General features: G+C 47.8%; 1 protein-coding gene across 1 annotated transcript; it reads left to right on the top strand.

Moving 5' to 3' along the window:
* Window positions 1-217: 217 nt before the first annotated feature.
* Window positions 218-14454, top strand: LOC145361604 (platelet-derived growth factor subunit B-like). Its single transcript, XM_080217460.1, has 7 exons — window positions 218-905; window positions 1316-1373; window positions 7864-7947; window positions 9163-9356; window positions 11465-11588; window positions 12356-12491; window positions 13033-14454. Exons 1-6 carry the CDS (start codon window positions 852-854, stop codon window positions 12469-12471), a joined length of 630 nt encoding a protein of 209 aa, XP_080073586.1. The 5' UTR covers window positions 218-851; the 3' UTR covers window positions 12472-12491; window positions 13033-14454.
* The last annotated feature ends 8202 nt before the right edge of the window (window positions 14455-22656 follow it).

Below are 22656 nucleotides of genomic sequence, written 5' to 3' on the forward strand. Positions count from 1 at the left end.
CGTAATGAGCGCGCACACGTCCCAGCGATCATCCGCCCTTTTGCCCCTCGGGGTTGACTTTCTACCGGCTGGATATCTGGGCTGCCCTTCCCTTTAAGACAGTTCAGAGACAGGGGAATCCCCGGACACATGCGCAATCCTTCCCCACACCTTCACATTCTCTGGTTATAAAAGCGCAGGAGGAGGGGACCGAGTTATTTATTCCCTGTGACAGGGCAGGAGCAACAACTGCTGGAGAAACACAGGGATATAGTCAGACAGGCAGACGGAATATAGACAGGGAGAGACAGCCAGACACAGGGAAACAGATCCATAGAAGAGAGAGAGAGGCACACACAGAGAAAGACACGCACACACGCAGAAAGACATACATGCAGAAAGAGACATACATTGAGAGACAGACACATATACAGAAAGACACAGAGACACACGCACAGAAGAGACAGCCAGACACACTGAGTCACACACAGGGAGAGAGACAGACAGGATCAAACTAAAGGAGTCAGATTGAGTGAGGGGGAGTCAGGCTGACTGGAGACTGTTCCGTGACACTGAGCTGGCATTCACCAGTGGACACAGCTCAGTGAGAGCCACCTGTTACTCAGGATCAGACTGTGCTCCGGTTTCCAGTCACTTGCCCGCCCGCCCTGGACGAACTACCAAAGGAGAACAACTCCAGCAAAAACTTGGTGGAAAGTTTGAAAGCGTGTTCGGTGCGGCTGGTTTTCCATTAAGTGGAAGTCCGCCTGTGTTTGTCCTGGGATTAGCGGGTGCAGTCTCGGCCCCGGGGAGATGTGCTACTCAGATTCTGCACTCTGAGTCGATTGTCCGAAAGGGAGCCGAGCCGAGCCATGCATCTGCGGATCGCACTGTTGACACTGTGCTACCTGTGGTCGGTCACTGAGGTGAGCTACAGCTGGGGCAAGGGGCAGGTCTGGGCTCTGGGAGGGAAGGTTCATGCTGCTCGGTTCCGTGACACAGGATAATGGGGCATATCAGAGGTGATACGGCGCAATGAGAGGCAGTGTGGAATTCATGCAATTTGTAATTCAGTGTTAACAGGGGGGTATCTACAGTAGTGTGTGATGGAAGGCTACAGTAAGATGTTTGGGCTGTTTTCAGCCTAATTTTTATTTTTAGGGGGGTGAGCGTGATTGGGAATTGGGATGCTGACCTCCGTACCTATGTCTCTCTGCCCCTTCCTTCCCTAGTTCTGGGTGGGTTGCTGAAGTTGAGGATTGTGCCCTCTGGGAGAGTTCTACGCTGCCCACTAATCTCTCCTCTCTTTTCTCTTACCCCCTCCAAAAAAAAACAGGGTGACTGGATCCTTTCAGAGCACAGCAACCAGAGCCGCCTCCAGAATCGATCCCAAGGTAAATGGTAGATAGATTGTGGGCAATGCACAGGTATGGGGCCACATACAGGAAAAAGGGCAACCTGGAATAGGTTACAGGTGTAACTGAAGTGAGGTTGGTAGGGCCAGGGGAGGTACTGATCGTTTTGTAAGTGGGTAAAAGATGTTCAGAAGGATGTTCGCTGGTGCCATTGTGAGTGGGTGCAGATACGTTGGGCAGAGCACGGTTAACCCATCTGCTCTGGAGATTGGTGTGGACAGTGTAGTCTATACAGCTGAACAGCACAAGATGAAGATCAGCAACTCAGCTGGAATTGAAAGAGATGAACAAAGGGAGGGGCCAAGGGCTTTGGATCTCATGGAGCCTTTGGAAGGGGAAAGAGAGTTGGCAGGGGAGGGTTTAGGGAGAGGTTCCCCCTGCACAGGACTGTGTCACTCGCACTGAGAATGGAGGGGGTGGAGTGAGTGCCTGCTAAAACCAATGAGGCTGGGAGACAAGAGTATGGCCTCACAGCTCCTGTAACATTGGGGAACTGCAGACTTTGTTGTGGATTAGTATTTGCCAGATAATTAGGTGTGTAGGCAGGCTGTTAGCAGACAGGCCATGAGCAGACAGTGCTGGGGAACTAGAAGGGTAAGCCCTCCTCTCCAGTATTCCCTCCTGGACTGAGGGTGCTCCCAGATGAAGCCACATTCCTTTCTTGGGTTCTGTAATGACATTTCAATTCTCGCCTGTTTTGTCTGCTGGCCAATCCAACCTCAGTCCAGCTGCTATCTAAGAAAGCCCAGTGTTTCCTGCAATTGTCTAACAGTCCAATGGGCCTTGGCAGGGGTCCATTGTCTCCTCACCAGTATAACAGAGTGAAGCATCGCGTGAGGGTGCTGGCCAGTATACCGTGTTGGTTCTTATCCCAGCATTGTTAAATGCCAGTCTCTTTCTTGTATTTTTCAAACACAATGAATATGCTTCTAAATATAGGCACCCTGTGTTAGCATTCCACATATCATAACCAGGATGGAATTTGTGGAATAGTTTCCTGATAGTTTGTATTTGCAATTGTCTGAAGCATTCAAATGAACAAAGTTTCTTTCTTTCGCTTGTGCTGTTGACCTTCACATTAACATTTCTGCTCCTTAAATATGACACAGTTAGCATTTCAGTATATTTAATCTTGCTGCCAGAATTTATGTTAACCCCTTGACTGCTGGAGATTCTCTCCCATTTCCAATGTAATGAATTGGACACTTAATTCTTGGTTAGCAATCTTGAGAAATTTTGAAGACAGGTTAGGACCGTTAAGCCCGATAAGGGCACCTTCTCTAAATTGATCTTAACCACCCCTCCCCTCATCATCCCATGCCATTGGGTATACAGCTGTCACCCATTTGATGAATGTCACTGAGCCAGCAGAGACATCATTAGCTTAGCAATTAGTGTACGCTGATGGAGTTAGCATGCTCCAGGACTTTTGAGTTGGTGACCTTGTTCTGCCAACAGATGCCAACGATACGTCTGAGACAGTGGAAACTGTTCAGCCTCTTGTCTTACCTAGTGTGTATTGTCCAGGTTTTTCCACTGTAGAGGATGTGCTGAGGTCACAAGCTTGGTAGACTGACAGTTTGGTGACTCAGTCAGGTTGTCATTGTTCCACATTCTGTTACTCAGCTTGGATATAACAGTTGCAGCTTTTGTGATGCACATGTTGATTTCAGAATCAAATGATGGATTGCTGGTGATTGTGGAGCCTAGATATGGGGAGCCATTAACAACCTCCAGCATTACATTGCTGATAGGTGATGGTATGGCAATATCCTGGAGCAGGACATTTGTCTTTCTGATGCTGATGGTCAAACCAAACTGTTTACAAATGTGAGAGAGGCCATCCATTCGTCCCTGAATGTGTTCCTCAGTCTGGAATGTTAGTCAGTGTAGAGCAACTTTCCGATGAGAACTTGGTACATCTTTGTCTTGGATCTTAGTTGAGTCAGGCTGAACAGCTTTTCATCAGTTCCCATTTTTAACTGGGAACTCTCTGCAGCCGATCTGAAGGCACGCGGCAGCCGCGAAGAGAATATGCCAAAGAATGTTGGTGGCAGAACACGACCCTCTTTGACCCCACTGCGGATCTGATGTTGCCCTCTCATAGCTGACCTTACCCACCATGTTGTCATGGAAAGAGGAGATCACACTGAGTGGCTTTGGCAGGCTGCCAGTTTCCTCCGGCAGCTTAAATAGGCCACCTCTGCTCAGATGGCTGAATGCCTTTGTGAGATTGATGAAGGCGATAAATAGTGGTCTTCCTTGTTCACGGCATTTATCTTGCAGCTGCCTGGAAGATCACGTCAATTGTAAATCCTCCAATTCTGAAATTGCACTGGGGTTCGGGGTGGATGCATTCAGGCAAGGTCTGCAATCTGACAAGCAAATACATTTTGCATGATGCTCAGCAGTTGTTGTAATCGCCCTTGTTTATTTGCAGGGTCATGACCTCTGCGTCATGCCCCGTCCTTCCAGGAGAGCAGGAGAAGCTTGTGCAGATGCTGCAGGAATGCGTGTTTCCCATGCTTGATGAGTTTAGGTGATATAGCACCAGCACTTGGATCTTTGCCCATAGCTAGCAGGTCAAAGGCTTTGCTAAGCTCCTTCACTGTGAGTTTGATATCTAGCTCTGCTTTACAGGCAGGTTTTCTGTGGTGTCTGGATCTCCTTCAGTGACAGTGCTCTCCTTCGAGTACTTTCAAATGATTTATTGCAGTTGGCGATGAACCTTTGTTTTCAATTAAGCCATTTTCATTGCTGCTGCCTAATCGATTCCTTCACACAGGCACCTGACATTCCATGTGTCAAATGACATCTGGATATTCTGGGAAAGATGTAACCAGCAGTCAGCCTAGCAGTTTGTTGGACTTTACTTTGAGTGACTTTTGTAAGTAATGATGGGGATTGTTTGGCTTCAATGATGGGTTCCATCCAAGTGATGTCAGCCTTGAACAAGTCAGCATTTTTCCACTCTTGCTTCCCATATGTTGATAGTGTGGTATTGTGGATGGTGTCCAGGAATATGTCCCCTTTCACTTCTAGACTCTTGTGTGGGGATGCCAGTTCAGTCGAGTTGCAGAACTGTCAGGGTTTTATCTGGCTACTTTAGCAGCATTTCTGCTTTGAATGAACAACTTCAAGGGTTGCATTCTTGCTCTAGTGCACGCCAGGAAGTGATCTGTATCATAGTTAGCAGTGTGTGGTAACTGTGTGTGTTGAGAATGCTGTTCAGAGAGTCACATCTCTCGTCTGGTGATAGAACCAATTGATGCCAATGTCCTGATCTTTGAAATCTCCAGTTTGTTCTGAAAGAAGGTGCGAAGATACACAAAGTTCATGATAGCTGCTGAGCTCAAGTAGTCTCTGTATGTCTATGCATGACATAGGAGGGCTATGACTCACAGTCCGCACCCATTTTTGCATTGAAATCCCCAGTAGGTAAAGATATTCTAACTTGATGATTTTGCTGCATCAAACTCCTCTTAAAATTGCCCTTTCACCTCCATAATGGATCACACTATTGGAGCGTAGTTACTCATGAGTTTAAGTGGCCCTGTTTGAGTTGAGAGGTGGCTGGAGAGAAGATGTCATGATCGATTTCTGGAATGTTCCCATCATCAAAAATGGCAAGTTTGTTACAGTGGAGGCTATACCTTGTTCCTGACGTTCCAACTTGATCTTTGAAGAGTTGTGTTTTGTTTATTTGCCTGGATTCTGTCCACTTGTTGAGCAGAATATCCAAGCTTCAAGTGCCCATTGGACCATATCAGTGTCTGACTTGAGGTGGATGATTACTGACCAGTGGGATAAGCTAATCACTCCCACCACTGGTGACATCCTGCATCCCCCTCCCCATTCTCTATGCCAGTGATCTGGGCCTATCACTCATAGCTGCTATCTCCTCTGTTGTGTCAACACTCTGCAATGAAGCTGGAGTGCCCTCTCCAGACCACAAGCTGGACAAAAATTAACGGAAAACTTGGGCTGCCCAAAGGTCAGGGATCCCTCTCGACCTTCCAAAGGAACGAAAGATCTTGGCACCAGCTTGGTTGCAGGAGCTGCTGGGAAGATTACATATTAAACATTAGACTGCCTTTGGGCTCCACTCCAGGTAATTTGTTCGGGTTTACTCCCGAAGCCTTCAACTCTCCTGTGGTATCCACAAGGTAGTGGAACCATTCGCCCACAGCTGGGAGTTTGGTCTATGAGCGCCAGGATGTGTTGGCACACTCCGGGTGGGATTTTCCAGCCATGTTCACCCCAAGGCATTGCTGTTGGCCAGTGGTTCAGACTGAAGAGGAGGAGCAAACTAGCACACATAAGCTGAAAGCATGTTAACTCGCTGCACGCAACATCAGACCCGTCACATCGGCCTGTTTAGACACACATGCGATTATCTGATGTCCTATGAGTCTGGCCTTTTGCACATCCAATTTTAATCACACCACCATTGACATCCATGCCATCAGCTGCCGAGGTTCTAAGCTTTGGAATTCACTCCCTAAACCTCTCCACTTCCTTGAAGAAGAACTTCCTTACAACCTACCTTTATGACCAAACTTTTGGTCTCTTGCCTGAATATCTCCTTACATGAATTGCTGGTCGGTTTTGCCTGGTTATGCCCCGACAAAACAGCTTGGGCTGTTTCAGTATTTTAAAGGTGCTACGTTAATGTGAGCTGTGATTGTTAATGATACCTTCTCTCCAGGGATATGTCTCCCATTCAACTGCCTGCTTCTAGGTAACGTATTTCACAACTTGATTCCAGCTTGGATGAAAACCAAACTCCCAGTGATTCCTGGATTCCTTGTTTGCAGTCCTGTCGCCCTGGGCTTTGAACCTTTCACTGGGGGGAACAATTTGCTTTGACCGATCCTTTGTAATTTGAAAGCTGTGAGGAAATATCTGAAAAATTGGGGAATCTTTTTGTTGAGACAGCAGACAACAGGGTTGATGTGTTTAGAACGGGGTGGGTTATGAAACAGCATTTCCAGTAGTACAGAGGTTAAGAACAGGGAGCCATAAGATACAAAAATTAAAGGAAAGAGATTTAAAAGTGAGCAGCAGAAACTTGCTCACACAGAGAGCTATGAGGCTGCAACAACCACTTCCAACATTAATGGTTGAGGCAAAAACCTGTGTCAATATTGGAGATTAGATTTGCTCAGTAGATGAAGAGAAAGGGGAGAATGGAAGAATAGATTAGGTAAATGTGGTTAGGGCGATGTATTTATGTGTAGAGTTAATACTGAGATGGACTGATTGCACTGAACGCTCTGCTTCCATGTTACAACTTCTCTGTATTTCTATGTGGGTCACTTCCTCAGCGTCAACCCAAAGGAAGCAAACCTGACCTCATTCTCATTTCCTCATTTATAGCCAGAACCTCTGGGCCTCATTCCCTCCAAAAAACTGCTGAGATAGGGGTCAATTTTTTTTTTATGGAGTTAAGTGGGGAGACAGAGTCAGAGTTCCAATCATACATGGTCCAACTGAATAACAGAAGAACCTGGGTGGGGCTGAATGGCCTCCTCATGTTTCCACCAAGCAGGCTCGAGGTGCTGAATGTCCTCTCCCTTTTCTCGTGGAGCAGGCTCAAGGGGCTGAATAGTCTCTCCCTGTTTCCTTGGAGCAGGTTTGAAGGGCTGAATGGCCTCCTTTGGTTCTACTGCAGAAGTTCATGGTGAATTACTGGGGCAGCTGGAGCCATTCCTGTCAAATAATGGTGTGGATTTTGCAGCAAGTCTGCCTAGGGTTTAGAGAAAATCCTGTTCCAGTTAACAGCTGGTTTTAAGCAGCAGGGAATTCACATTCTCTCAGAATCTCAGAATAATACAACGCAGAAGAGGCCCTTCAGCCCATCGAGTCCGCACCGATGCATGAAAGGCCCTGACCTGCCCACCTAATCCCACTTGCCAGCACTTAGCCCATAACTCGAATGTTATGATGTGCCAAGTACTCATCCAGGTACTTCTTAAAGGATGTGAAGCATCCCACCTCCACCACCCTCCCAGGCAGTGCATTCCAGACCATCACCACCCTCTGGGTAATAGAGCTTTTCCCCAACTTTCCCTTAAATCTCCCCCCCCCTCACTTTTAACTTGTGTCCCCTTGTAACTGACCCTTCAACTAAGGGGAACAGCTGTTCCCTATCCATCCTGTCCATGTCCCTCATAATCTTGAGCACTTCAATCAGGTCACCCCTCATTCTGATCCCATGTAGTTTACAACCCCTGATTAGTTCTCTAGAAGCTGCACCACCCTCCCTCCCAATTTGATGTTGTCTGCAAATTTACTTTTAACTGAAGGTGCTGTGTTAAATATAACACAATTTTATTCATATTATTTAAAGTATAAAATAAGGGATGTTATATTTCCTCTTTGACCTCTGTTTCATTTCAATTAGCCAATTTTAAAATATAGAGTTGGGATTGATGGAGATAATAACCAGTCGTGTGTTTGCTTTCAGATGGTGAGGATTCTGAGAATCTTTATTCTGTGTCTGTAACTGGAGAGGGTCAGTGGCGATCCCTCCGTGTGACCCGCAGCCCAGGTAAGAGCATTCCTGTATGAACTATCCAACTCCACGGAGCACAAGACATTGGACCAGGCTTCGTGGTCAATGAGGGGGAGAATGAGATGGGGGGGAAGGGGGGGGTGTATTTCAGATGTGGTGCTTCCCGGCTGCTGATGGCAGTGACACAATGGCAGTCAGTCAGGTTCCTTGGGGATGGGGTTTTGTTTGGAGCTCTTGGCGATTTGGTTGGGATTCCCAAGGGTGAGGGGCTGAGGTGGGCTTAGTTGGAATACCCAAGGGGTAAAAGTGGTGTTGGTCGGGATATCCTGGAGGATAGAGTGGGGGGCACCTTGAAATTAGAGTGGATTCCCAGTTCCCAGGGAGAGGATGAAGTCAGGGGGACTGGGTGGGATTGATGGCGAAGTGGGGGGCTGTTGGTCAGTTCCCTCTGGGGATTGAGGATGGCCAGGCCATCACTGGGGGTTGACAGGAGCATAAATTAGACAAAATTTAACACTGAGTCACATTGGGTAATGCGACCAATGCTTGGTTAAGGAGGGAGGTTTTAAATAGCCTCTTAAAGCAAAGAGAGGTGGAGAAGTTTAGGAAGAAAATTCCAAGCAACTGAAGGCACAGCCACCAGTGGTGGAATGATTAAAAATGGATGCTCAAGATTCAGAGTGCAGAGATCTGGGAGTGTCTGGGGCTGATGGAGATTACAGAGAGAGGGAGGGAGGGCCAAGGCCTCGGCGGGATTTGAAAAACAGGATGTAAATTTTAAAATTGAAGCATCACTGGTTCAGGAGCCAACATAGGGCAGGTGGAGATGACTGACTGAATCCTTTGTCACTTGTTATCATCTGTGCTCCCCATTAACCTGCATTCACTCTGTCTCATTGACTGCCATTTCCTGGAATCCATTAACTTAAAGTGCTCATTCTTGTGCTTAAATCCTTTAATGGCTTTTCCCCTTCTTCTATCTGAACTTCCAAGAACCCCTTCCTTGAACTGCCAGCTCCTCTGTCTCTGGTCAATCGTTCATCACTCTGCCCTGTTGCTCCATCACTGGTGCCTCTGCCTTCAACTCCACATCTCTCTAGCTTCCTGTCCTCCGTCCAGATGCTTTTAGGGAAGTAGCGTGGACTAGTTGTAATTCTGAGTGATGTAGCTGAGGAGTCGTGATCTGCTTGAGGGTGGTCAGAGGCATGTGCCCAGATCATTGTGCTGAGCCCATGTGCCTGTCTCTTACAGTTGTGGAAGATGCCAAGCTTGCCGAGTGTAAAGTGAGGCCATCAGTGATTGAAATTACACGCAGTATGGTGGATACCAGTACTGCCAACTTCTTTGTCTGGCCAACCTGTATGGAGGTACAGCGATGTTCAGGTTGCTGCAACACCAGAAACTACCAGTGTCGGGCAACCAGGATACACATGCGATATGTGCAGGTGAGGAGTGTTGCTGCAAGGGAGTACTGTGGGTGGAGGGGAAGGGGGATGGAAATGACAGGGCGGGGTTTGAGATTGGTGGGAGAGGTGGGGTCAAGATGTTGGGGAGAGATATTGGGATGACAGGGATAGGGTTATCATTGTGGGGGGAGGGGGGTTGGGAATGGCAGGGAGTGGGGGAGTGGTGGAGGGGGCATTGTGTTGGGGGGAGCATTGGGGTGAGGGGGGATAGGGTTGTCAGTGTGGGGGGTGTTGGGAATGGCAGGGTGTGGGGGGGGGGCAACAGTGTCAGTGGAGGGATATTGGAGTACCAGGGTGAGGAGTGATAGACAGTATTAGCGTGGGGCAGAATGTGTTGAAGGTATTGGGCAGGGGAGTTGGGGATATCGGGAGTTGAATGAGCAGGGTGATTTGGTGTCAGGGTGATGAAGATTTGGGGACAGGGTTTGGGGGGTAATCAGGGAGAGGGTTGGTGTCTGAGGGTATGGGTAGGGATGTAAGGGAGTTGATGTGTTGTGGATGGAAAGGGGATAGATGTGTTGGGTGTGGAATGGGGAAGGGGTTGGGTTTGTTGGGGGTGGGTGTGGGTGTGGAGAAGGGAGAGTAGATGTGTTGGTGAGGTAAGGAAAGGAGATGGGTGTCGGAGTGTGGAAGGGGGCTGGGTGTGTCAGGGTTATGAGGGATGGGGGAGGAAGAGGGTAGGGGAGGAGGAAGGGGCTGTCAGGGCTGTGGGAGGTGGGGTTGTTAGAAACATATAATCCCTACAGTGCAGAAGGAGGTTGTTTGGCCCATCGTACTTGCACCGATAACAATCCCAACCAGGCCTTATCCCCTTAAACCCACATATTTACCCTGCCCCACTAAGGGGCAGTTTAGCATGGCCAATCCACCTAACCCGTACATCTTTGGAGTGTGGGAAGAAACCAGAGCACCCGGAGGAAACCCATGTAGACACGGGGAGAACGTGCAGACAATGACCCAAGCCGCGGATCGAACCCGTGACCCTGGCATTGTGAGGCAATGGTGTGGCACCATTGTGCCACCCTAGAAGGAAGCCATTCAGCCCATCAATGCTCCACTGACTTCACCCCCATAACCTTGCGGGGATTAGGCAATGGGCATGGGTCTCAGGGCAATCTGGAGGGTGAGGGGTAAAGGGGGTATTGGGATGGATGGATATGACTCTGGTCAGAATGCCCTATCCTACAGCATTGAGGAGCAGTCTCTCAGTTGGCTGTGACACTGTAGGGTGGCACGGTGGTTCGCACTGCTGCCTCACAGCCCCTGGGACCCAGGTTCGATTCCCAGCTTGGGTCACTGTCTGTGCAGAGTTTGCACATTCTCCCCAAGTCTGCGTGGATTTCCTTTGGGTGCTCCTGTTTCCTCCCACAGTCCGAAGATCTGCAAGTTTGGTTGATGCTAAATTGTCCCTTAGTGTCAGAGGATTAGCAGGGTTAATATGTGGGGTTATGGGAATAGGATGAGGATGGGATGTGATCAGTACAGACTTGATGGCCTGTTCTGTAGGGACGCTATGACTATGCCACCTCATGCTCTGTGATGGATGGAGTGTGGTGCCCAGTAAGCCTGGCAGGCAGCCACTGTTATTTCCTCAGCTCTTTAAGCCTGCCTGACCAGAAATAAAACTTCATCCCTTATCAGCTATTTTAAAAAACTAACCTGGACTCAGAGCGTTCCAGGAAATTCCTTTCATTCTTTTGCAATGAATCTTATGGGAATATTTTAGAAATGATTAATACCTAAAATGTCAGGAGCAGCTTCTAGAGTCCTCAGTGGTGAGCAGAGACAGCATTGGAGATCCAGGCCTTACTGTTGTCAGTCTGGTTACATCTGCCATCGACTACTTGTGTCTGCATTCTTGACAGAATAATGGAAAATTCTGGAAAAGTGCAGGAGGCAATTGGGCACACATAGCAGAACTGCGCTGCTTAACAGTGTGTGCAATCCTTTCATTAAAAACCTGCTGACAAAACTCTGCGACAAACATTGACAGTAAACTGTGACTAAGGCTCTGTATTTTTGGAACTTTCTGTTCTATTTGCAATTAGCAGTGGTTGAGTACTCTGTGTCCTCTCTACCGTCTTCAGGTCGTAAAAAAGGTGTATCAGCAAAATCGCCTTGTAACCGGGAAAGCAGTGGTGGTCTTGATGGACCACGTGGAATGCAGGTGTGTGATGATAGCTCATTACGCAGACTCCTGGGAGAGAGCCGGTGAGTATCCCACAACTGGAGCTCAAGGCAGGGAACAGGCGCTGAGCATTTGGAGCTGGTGATTGTCGGGTGGGCCCGGGTTTCTGTTGGGTGGCTGAGTGAGTCGGGATTGCGCAATGTGTTTCTGGGTGAGTCAGGATTGTGCGATGTTTCTGGGTGGGCCAAGTTGTACAATGGGTATTTGGGGGGAGTGGGGGTGGAGGTTGTAAGATGGGTGCCTGGGTGGGCAGGGGGTTGTGTGGTGGGTGTCTGGGTAGGTTTGGATTGTACAATGAGTACCTGGGTGGGTTGAGGTTGTATGGTGAGTGGGAGTTGTACAATGGGTGTCTGGGTGGGTGGGGTTGTATGGCCGGCATCCAGGTTGTAGGGTGGGTGTCTGAGTGCACTGAGGTTGTACGATGGGTGTCTGGGTAGGCTTGGATTGTCCTGTACCTGAATATAGATTGCATCATGTTTTTAGTCCACTGCTTATCACTCCTGCATTGTGCCTATAGCTACTCAGTTATTCACCCTAACCAATCTGTTCATCTCCCACGTGTATGAGATAGGATAGCGAACATTTGCAAAATACTTTAGGTGTGGAGATAACCACAGGTGATCCCGTCCATAACACACTGTCCCCAACCCCTCAGTCAGTAACCAGGAGAAAGGAACTCAACTGTTACCTTGCCTTTTTACTATAACCCCAGCTGAGATTAACTGCCTGAGGTCAAGGCTGGATCCAGATGCTGCAGGCTCAGAATTTAATGGATTGTTTTTCTCACCAGTGCCCTTGGTGACCCCAGTTCGCACTACATTCCGGGCTCGCAAGCACAGAAGCGGCAAACGGAAATATCAGAAATTTAAGTACATCAATGGAGGGAAGGACATTCCCCAAAGATAGGATTAGGAGGCAACATTCAGGTAAGGAGCTCTGGCACACATCTGGCCCCCAACAGGGTGAGGGCAAGGGAGAGGATGTGCAAATGAAATGTGGGATCAACTGAGTAGGTGGGAGTGGTGGAGGGGGGAGGTATCAGCCATTTCTGAATGCAAGGTGCCTGTTTCATTGAATCCCTACAGAAGGAAGCCATTCAGCCCATCAAGCCTGCACCAACAACAATGCCACCCAGGCCCTATCTCCGTAACTCCACGTATTTACCCCACTAAGGGACAATTTAACATGGCCAATCCACCCTAATCTGTCCATCTTTGGGGTGCGGGAGGAAACTGGAGCACTCGGAAGAAACCGGTGCTGACATGGGGAAAACGTGCAGACTCCACAGGGACAGTGACCCAAGGTCGGAATTGTACCCAGGTCTCTGGCTTTGTGAGGCAGCAGTGCTATCCAGAGTGCCACCGTGCTGCCATGTTGACAGAGAGTAGGTCAGTGGCTAACTGGGGTCAGTGTTATTGAATCGCGCCTCAGTTCATCACACTCACTTCATGTTGTTTGAATTTCCAGGTTTTACACTCAAGGGCCCCGTGGATTGTCCAGTTGATGTTGGGAGTTGAGCAGCAGCAAGAAGCGTTTCAAGTTAGCCTAGCTGTTTTCAACAGCTGAAAATGGAATCTTCCAAAACCAAAATAGTTAATGGCTAAATGGAAGAACTTCACGGACTGCAGGTTCGAGAAAAAGGACAAACCAGAGACAAATGTGCACTAAAAACTAAAATTGACTTTTAATGCAAACATTTATAGTGATGATCACTGGATTTAGAGAGTAAAGACTGAAGCCAATCAACCCCATGCCTGTGTGAATGGACAGGATGTGAGTGAGGCTGTGTCAAAGCCTGGACTGTGTGCACTGTATATTTTGCTTTTTTATGTATTTTCCATATTTAAGATAACTGTGTATTGATTACCGGGAACAGCATGAGGCAAAGTCAAGCTGGTTCTGCCAGTCTCGGAGTAGCATTCTAAAGGGGTACATTGTTCAAGTCTGTCCACCAGCTGCTGATGTTGGGACCACAGTCCCCACCCCCTCATCCCATCCCCTATCCATCTCCCATCCAAGGTCCCAGTGTAGCGGTGACTGGTTCCAAACTTCACTCAGGGTTAGTGTGCACAGTTCCCGGGGAGAGGGGCTCCGCAGCCCCTCCAGCTCGTCCATGGATTGGAACCCAGATTTCTGCTTCTACTGGGGTATAAAAGGGTTTATCACTGTGCAGTAAATGCTGTCACCTCACAACCCCATCCCCTGAGCTGACTCCACTTGTGCTTTGCCTCCTGGTGTCATGCTTGCAGGCGTGTGAGGATTAACTGGGCCAAAGGAGTCACCACTCTCTCTCTCTCTCTCTAGCTGCCCCATGACTGGCCTCGGACAGGTTTTGCATAATCCATAGCCAGAATGTGACAGTAAAGCCACTCTGTAGCGTTATCCAGCCCCTCCCGCTCTCTCAAGACCCGCTGCATACTCGAGGAGCTGACAGCAGCCAAGCTCCCACTGCTTGTTTACACTGCCCGAGGCTAGGGATGGGTCTGCAGTGGATCAGAGCCAGAGCTTGTAATCAAACTCCAGCCTTGGATCTAAATGGAGCAGCACAGACTGTCATATGGTGCCCTATCAAATGGGACAGAGACCAGGGGCTAAGGAACAGGCAATGGGAGCACGGATTAGGGGACGGCGAGCTGGGGATTGATTGATCAGTGTCACTGATCAATAATGGAGTTTGTGTGGTGAAGCTGCTTGCTGTCGGGAGTGTACAGTGAGGGGCTGCTATCCATCAGCTCACTCGCAGTAAATCAGTTTCTGGTCAATGATGTTTTTCAGGATAAATATTGTGACTAATTATTTATATATTTAAAGTTGTAAAATATTCTATGGAACATAATAAATGGCTGTTTGTGATCCTTGTGCAAACCAGGTGCATAGGAACATCTGAAATGTGTGTCAGTATGAGTCATACATTCCAATAAGAACAGGGACTGGGGAATGTGGAATGAATAATTGGACTCAAATCCATTCAGTTAATTATCTTCATTTGCAGTTTATTGCCTGAGGTTATGTCTGAAGGTTGGCAGGACCTTTCCTCCAAGGTGAATATTGGTGCAGTGTATCTCCTAACAGACTTCCCCACCTAACAACAACCTGATTACCTGACACTGGGTGAACATCGATTCAGTTTAGGGAATTCCAGGGCTTCTCAGATTTGCTCCAGAGGTATAAACATAAGAAGGTTTCCTTGGGCTACAAGGAGCCTTCAGAAAGATGAGTTCATGCAGGTCCCAGTATGCATCAATCCACCACATATAGCTGCTCCTAATTTGACAATTTAAGTGTCATCTCAATTGGAGCCTCGAACAGATCTGATAAAACTGTTGCATCAGTCAGATTGTAACTTCAGAACAGAGGAATCTTTATTCTGAACCTAACCCCGTGCTGTACCTGACCTGGGAGTGTTTGATGGGGACAACGTAGAGGGAATTTTACTCCATCAATCCCTGTGCTGTACCTTCCCTGGGAGTGTTTGATGGGGACAGTGTAGAAGGAGTTTTACTCTATATCTAACCCAGTGCTATACCTGTCCTGGCAGTGTTTGAAGGGGACAGTGTTGAGGGAACTTTACTCTCTATCTAACCCCATGCTGTACCTTCCCTAGGAGTGTTTGATGGGGACTGTGCAGAGGGATCTTAACTCTGTATCTAACCTCGTGCTATACCTGTCCTGGGAGAGTGTTTAATGGGGACAGTGCAGGGGGAGCTTTACTCTGTAACCCCTGCTGCACCTGCCCTGGGAGTGTTTGATTGGGACAGCATAGAGGGAGATTTACTCTGTTTCTAACCCAGCACTGTACCTATCCTGGGAGTGTTTGATGGGGACGGTGTAGAGGGAAATTTACTCTGTTTCTAACCGCATACTGTACCAATCCTAGTGTAGAGGAAGTTTGGGGTCTTGGAAGTGGTATAGAACAAGTTCACAGATTGATCCCTGTGACAAGGGAGTTGTCATTTGAGGAGAAATGGAGTTAACTGGGCCTAAATGCTCAACAGTTTAGAAAAGTGAGAGGTGATCTCATTGACACCTAGAGATTTTGAAGGGTTTGCCAGGGCAGATGCTGAGCGATTATTTCCCCTGGCTGGGTAATCTAGAACACAAGGGCAAGGACTCGGAATAGAGCTGATCATTTAGGACTGAACTGAGGAGAAATTCTTTCCCTGCAAAGAATCTTTGGAATTTTCTACCCCAGGTGGATACTCCATTGTTGAATATATTTAAGGATGGGAAAGACAGATTTTTGGTCTCTGAGAATCCAGAGATATGGGGAATAGGCAGGAAAGAGGAAGAAGATGAGTCGACTGTATTGAATGGCGGAGCAGGCTCGGGGGGCATCCGGGTCTACTATTTTTCACTTTCTTTTATAATTGGAACCTAGCTCCGTCCCTGTTCCCAACCTAGTCCCAATCCAGAGCGCCTACCATTTCCTCTCAGAGGGACTGACCCTGGAAGGAGCCAGCACTTCAAAGGAAATAGAAGTGAACGGAGGAAATATTGCTGAGTTCGGAGTCTCTCTCTTACTTGCAAATGTCTGCTCACACCCACTTGTACAAATTTACCTTATTCTCTCACGTGAAGGAGCTTCTCTCATGAGGTGGATTCTTTGAATCGGTATCATACCAAAGGTGTTACACTAATGTCGGACCACCTCTTACCCTGGAAGACTCTCTGCTCCAGTTCTGGAATGTCAATAGAGGAGCATATTTGCAGTAAGGCTGCTTTGGGATGACAGGTTGTAATTTCACCTCCTTCAACCATTTGAGTGCCAGGGACAGCTCTTGCTGTGGCATCTGCTGCGGTTTCCTGCTGGAAAGTGAGAGTAAGGGTTAACGCTGGGCCAGAGCCAGTAGCAGCGAGAAGCAGGGCTAACAGAGGCATGACACTTAAAGGTATTTAGTTATTGCAAGCAGTTTCTTTGCCAGCTTTAACAGCTCAGTGCTAAAATGCAGGAAAGAGAAAATTGCTCTTTTAGATAGGCGCAGGGAGATTGAGGAACTGCAGGGAAGGCCAAGTAGAACAGTAAAGCATTGGAGAGGTGAAGAGAGTGAGGGGAATCCAGAGTTGGCTACTGTGAATGGAAGGTTCAAAGGGGAAGCTATTCCAATTACAAATAACACGTACAGCATAGAAACAGGTCTTTCACTCCATACTGCTGTAAATGTTCCATTCTGAATTTAAAAATAATAACCTGATTTTTTTTTCATTTAGTGGATTTGATTTGATTTATTATTGTCACATGTAATGGGATACAATGAAAAGTATGGTTTCTTGTAACCTATACACACAATGCATGCCATTCATAGAGTACATAGGGGAGAAGGAGAGGAGACGGTGCAGAATATAGTGTTGCAGTTTCAGCTAGGGTGTAGAGAAAGATCAACTTAATATATGGTAGGCCCATTCAAATATCTGATGGCAAAAGGGACGAAGCTGTTCTTGGATCAGTTGGTACACGTTCTCAGAATTTTGTACCTTTTTCCCAATGGAAGAATCACAGAATTCCTAAAGTGCAGAAAAGGCCATTCAGCCCACCGAGCTGGCACCAACAATGATCCCACTCAGGCCCAATCCCTGTAACCCGATATATTTACCCTGCTGATCCCCTGACACTAATGGGTAATTTATCATGGCCAATCTACCTAACTTGCACATCTTTGGACTGGCGGAAGAAGGTGGAAATGAGAATGTCTGAGTTGCATGGGGTCCTTGCTTTTCTAAAGCAGTGGGAAATGTAGACTGAGTCAATGGATGGGAGGCTGGTTTGCATGATGGACTGGGTCACATTCACAACCCTTTGTAGTTTCTTGTGGCCTTGATTAGAGCAGGAGGCATACCAGGCTGTGATACATCTAGAAAGGATGGTTATCTCTGGGCTACTGCCTGAACCGAGTGCAGACGGGCGTAGGGTTGATAGGATTAAGGAAGTGAATGGGTGGCTCAGGGATTGGTGTGGGAGGAATGGGTTTGAATTTATGGGGCATTGGCATCAGTATTGGGGTAGGTGGGACCTGTTCGGGCGGGATGGGGTGGGTCTGAACCGTGCTGGGACCAGAGTCCTGGCGAATAGATTAAAGAGGACTGTAGACAGGGCTTTAAACTAATTAGGGGGGGGAGGGTGCGAGGGTAGGTGACATTACGGGGTCTAGAGTTGAGGAGAGGGTACAGGTAAGGGAAGAGGCCAAGGATGTCCCAATAATAGAGGGAGTAGCGGGCGTGAGTATGGTTGGTGGCGTTATGGCAAATAGGTGAAGGCTGGGATGAAGGCACTTTATCTGAATGCACAAAGCATTCGGAATAAAGTGGATGAGCTGGTGGCGCAGATCAGTACAAATGGATATGATCTGGTGGCCATTACAGAGACGTGGCTGCAAGGTGACAGGGACTGGGAGCTGAATGTCTTGGTGCTCAGCGGAGATTTATTCCGATGGTCAAAAAGGACAGTAGGAGGAGAGGTAATAAGCCGTGGATAACGAAGGAGGTGAAGCAAAGTGTTAAATTAAAAGCGGAGGCGTTTAGAGTAGCTAAGAGTAGTGGGCAAGAAGAGGATTGGGAGAGGTTTAAATGTCAACAAAGATTAACAAAGAAGTTGATAAAGAAGGGTAGGAGAAACTATGAAGCTGGGCTAGCGCTTAATATAAAAAAGGATAGCAAGAGTTTTTATAAATATATAAAAAGGAAGAGGCTGGCTAGGGTGAACGTTGGTCCCTTACAGGATGAGAAGGGGGAGTTAGTGGTAGGGGATGGGGATATGGCTGAGGTCCTGAATAACTTTTTTGTTTCTGTCTTCACGGAGGAGGACATGAATAATTTGCCGGGTGTTAGCGATGGAAAGGTGGTAGGACTGGAGGGTCTTAATGACATTATTGTTACGAGAGAGGCGGTGCTCGACAGACTGGAGGGGCTGATTGTGGACAAGTCCCCAGGATCGGATGGAATGCATCCAAGGGTTCTGAAAGAAATGGCGGAGGTGATAGTGGATGCCTTGGTGGTTATTTTCCAGACGTCGCTGGATTCCGGGGAAGTGCCGGAAGATTGGAAAGCGGCTAATGTTACGCCATTGTTTAAGAAGGGTGCCAGGCAAAAGGCAGGGAATTTTAGGCCGGTTAGTTTAACGTCTGTTGTAGGTAAAATGTTAGAATCCGTCATCAAGGAGGAAATAGCGAGGCATCTTGAGAGGAATTGCTTGATAGAGCGGACGCAGCACGGTTTCATTAAAGGGAAGTCGTGTCTGACAAATTTACTGGAGTTCTATGAGGATGTGTCTAGGGCGGTGGATAGAGGAGAGCCGGTGGATGTGGTCTTTCTTGATTTTCAGAAGGCGTTTGACAAGGTACCTCACAAGAGGTTATTGAAGAAGGTCAGGGGACATGGAGTTGGGGGTAGGGTGTTAGCGTGGATAGAGGATTGGTTGTCAAATAGGAGGCAGAGAGTGGGGGTCAATGGGTGCTATTCGGATTGGCGGATGGTGACTAGTGGAGTGCCGCAGGGGTCGGTGCTGGGGCCTCAGCTATTTACCATTTATATAGATGATCTGGAGGAGGGAACCGAGTGTAGGGTGTCGAAATTTGCTGATGACACCAAGATTGGTGGAACGGCAAATTGTGCGGAGGGTGTGGAGAGTCTACAGAAGGATCTAGATAGGCTGGGCGAATGGGCCAGGAAATGGCAAATGGAATTTAATGTTGGCAAGTGCGAGGTGGTCCACTTTGGTAGGAATAATGGTAGGAAGGATTATTACTTACGTGGCGAAAAACTGCAGCAGGCGACGGTGCAGAGGGACCTCGGGGTCCTTGTGCATGAGTTGCAAAAACCCAGCTTGCAGGTGCAGCAGGTGATCAGGAAGGCGAATGGGATGCTGGCCTTCATAGCGAGGGGGATTGAATATAAAAGTAGGGAGGTCTTGCTGCGGCTGTATAGGGCATTGGTGAGGCTGCAGCTGGAGTACTGTGTGCAGTTTTGGGCGCCGTACTTACGCAAGGATATTTTGGCCTTGGAGGGAGTGCAGAGGAGGTTTACTAGGCTGATGTCGGAGTTGAGGGGGTTGAGCTATGAGGAGAGGCTGAATAAACTAGGCTTGTACTCGTTAGAGTTTAGAAGAATGAGGGGAGATCTCATTGAGACGTATAAGATGATGAATGGGATGGATAGGATAGAGGTGGAGAGACTCTTCCCACTCAAAAAAGACAGTAGGACTAGGGGGCACAGCCTCAAGATAAAGGGGGGGGCGGTTTAGAACGGAGTTGAGGAGGAACTTCTTCACTCAAAGGGTGGTGAATCTCTGGAATTCTCTGCCCGTTGAAGTGGTGGAGGCTGCCTCGCTAAATATTTTTAAGACGCAGGTTGATGGGTTTTTGATAAGCGAGGGGATTAAGGGTTATGGGGAGAGGGCAGGAATGTGGAACTGAGCCACGACAGATCAGCCATGATCTTATTGAATGGCGGGGCAGGCTCGAAGGGCTAGATGACCTACTCCTGCTCCTATTTCTTATGTTCTTATGTTCTTACGATGCATCTGTAAATATTGGTGAGAGTTGTAGCAGACATGCCAATGCTATGAATGCCTCCTGAGGCATTGGAAATGTGTACATTGCAGTTATTGCCCATCTAGTTGCCCTTGAGAAAGTGGTGGTGAGCCGCCTTCTTGAACTGCTGCAGTACATGTGTAGCTACACCGACAGTGTTGTTAGGAAGTCGGTTCTCGAAGCTATAGTGAAGGAATGGCAACATAGTTCCAAGTCAGAATGGTTTGGAGGTGAACTTGGAGGTTGTGATGTTCCCATGCTTCTACTGTTGAAACTGTCCATCACGTTAATTTGGTGTATGCCAAATCCTAATTACTAGTTACGTGGAAGTTCTACTTCACATCAAATCCGGTTGTTTTGCTAATCCCTCTCAATCTGTGCTGTTGGTTATCAACCTTTCAGCCAATGAAAATTGTTTTTCTCCAATTCCTTGATAGGAATCCTTCATGATTTTGAACATCTCCATTAAATTTCTTCTTGGGATTCAAAGATGTGTAGGCTAGGTGAACTGGCCATGCTAAATTGACTTGTATTGTCCCAAGATGTGTAGGTTAGGTGATTTGGACATGCTAAGTTGCCCCGTAGTGTCCGAAGATGCGTAGATTAAGGGGATTAGAATCATAGAATCCCTACAGTGAAGATGGAGGCCATTCGGCCCATCAAGTCTACATTGGATAATCCCACCCAGACCCTAGCCCAATAACTCCTTATATTTACCCTGCCAATCTGCCTGACGCAAGGGTTAATTTAACATGGCCAATCAACCTAACCTGCACAACTTTCGTCTAGCCATTGTAAATGAATGGGGTTACAGGGTTAGGGCAGAGGGGAGGGCCTGGGTAAGGTCCTCTGTTACAGTCAGTGCAGATTCAATGGGCTGAATGATCTTTTGCATTGTAGGGATTCTATAACAACCCCAGCTTCTCCAATCTATCCATGACACTGTAATCCCTCAACCCCGTATCCGTCCTAATAAATATCTTCTATACGGTCTGGAAAGTCATTATGTTCTTCCTGAAGTGCGAGGTCCAGTGTATGGTATCGAAATTTGCTGATGACACCAAGATTGGTGGAATGGCAAATTGTGCGGAGGGTGGGGAGAGTCTACAGAAGGATCTAGATAGGCTGGGCGAATGGGCCAGGAAATGGCAAATGGAATTTAATGTTGGCAAGTGCGAGGTGGTCCACTTTGGTAGGAATAATGGTAGGAAGGATTATTACTTACGTGGCGAAAAACTGCAGCAGGCGACGGTGCAGAGGGACTTCGGGGTCCTTGTGCATGAGTCGCAAAAACCCAGCCTGCAGGTGGTCAGGAAGGCGAATGGGACGCTGGCCTTCATAGCGAGGGGGATTGAATATAAAAGTAGGGAGGTCTTGCTGCGGCTGTATAGGGCATTGGTGAGGCCGCAGCTGGAGTAGTGTGTGCAGTTTTGGGCGCCGTACTTATGCAAGGATATTTTGGCCTTGGAGAGAGTGCAGAGGAGGTTTACTAGGCTGATGTCGGAGTTGAGGGGGTTGAGCTATGAGGAGAGGCTGAATAAACTAGGCTTGTACTCGTTAGAGTTTAGAAGAATGAGGGGAGATCTCATTGAGACGTATAAGATGATGAATGGGATGGATAGGATAGAGGTGGAGAGACTCTTCCCACTCAAAAAAGACAGTAGGACTAGGGGGCACAGCCTCAAGATAAAGGGGGGGACGGTTTAGAACGGAGTTGAGGAGGAACTTCTTCACTCAAAGGGTGGTGAATCTCTGGAATTCTCTGCCCGTTGAAGTGGTGGAGGCTGCCTCGCTAAATATTTTTAAGATGCGGGTTGATGGGTTTTTGATAAGCGAGGGGATTAAGGGTTATGGGGAGAGGGCGGAAATGTGGAACTGAGCCACGACAGATCAGCCATGATCTTATTGAATGGCGGGGCAGGCTCAAAGGGCTAGATGGCCTACTCCTGCTCCTATTTCTTATGTTCTTATGTTCTTATGAATTGGAAACAATAGTTTAGAATTAGTATCTCATCTTTGTTTAGCATAATTCCTGTATGCTATATTCCTTTCTATTAGATCCAGGGTCCCATGTACATTATTATATAAAACAAAAGCTGGAAACACTCAGCAGGTCTGGCAAGAACGTGTAGAGAGAGAAACTGAGTTAATGGGCTGAATTTTCCAGCTGTTCCCGGTCCCACCGACAGCGATCCCCCGCCGCCTCCCCCCCCCCCCCCCCCCCCGCCCCGCCTCTGCAGTGGGTTCCCCAGTGGCGCAACAGATGAAAGATGCAAAATACCATTCACATCGGCAGGAACGGACCGATGGCATGCTGGAAGGAAGAGACTGGATAATGTTTCAGAGGCTGCCTAACCTGCTGAGTATTTTCTGCATTTAGTTTGGATCCCCACAATCGACGATATTTTCCTCTTGCTTGGTGAACAAGCCCTGAAGGCAGCCAGATAGGTCAGTCAAGGTTTGGAGACTGACAGCTCAGTTATCTCCAATCTGGCGCCCACTTTAAAATTGCACCAATTAGATTGTCTCTGTCCATTCCTCCCTCCCGAAATGTATTACCTCACACTTT

This window comes from Carcharhinus amblyrhynchos, chromosome 35, assembly GCF_965287045.1.
Source record: "Carcharhinus amblyrhynchos chromosome 35, sCarAmb.v2.hapA, whole genome shotgun sequence".
NCBI classification, from domain to species: Eukaryota; Metazoa; Chordata; class Chondrichthyes; order Carcharhiniformes; family Carcharhinidae; genus Carcharhinus; species Carcharhinus amblyrhynchos.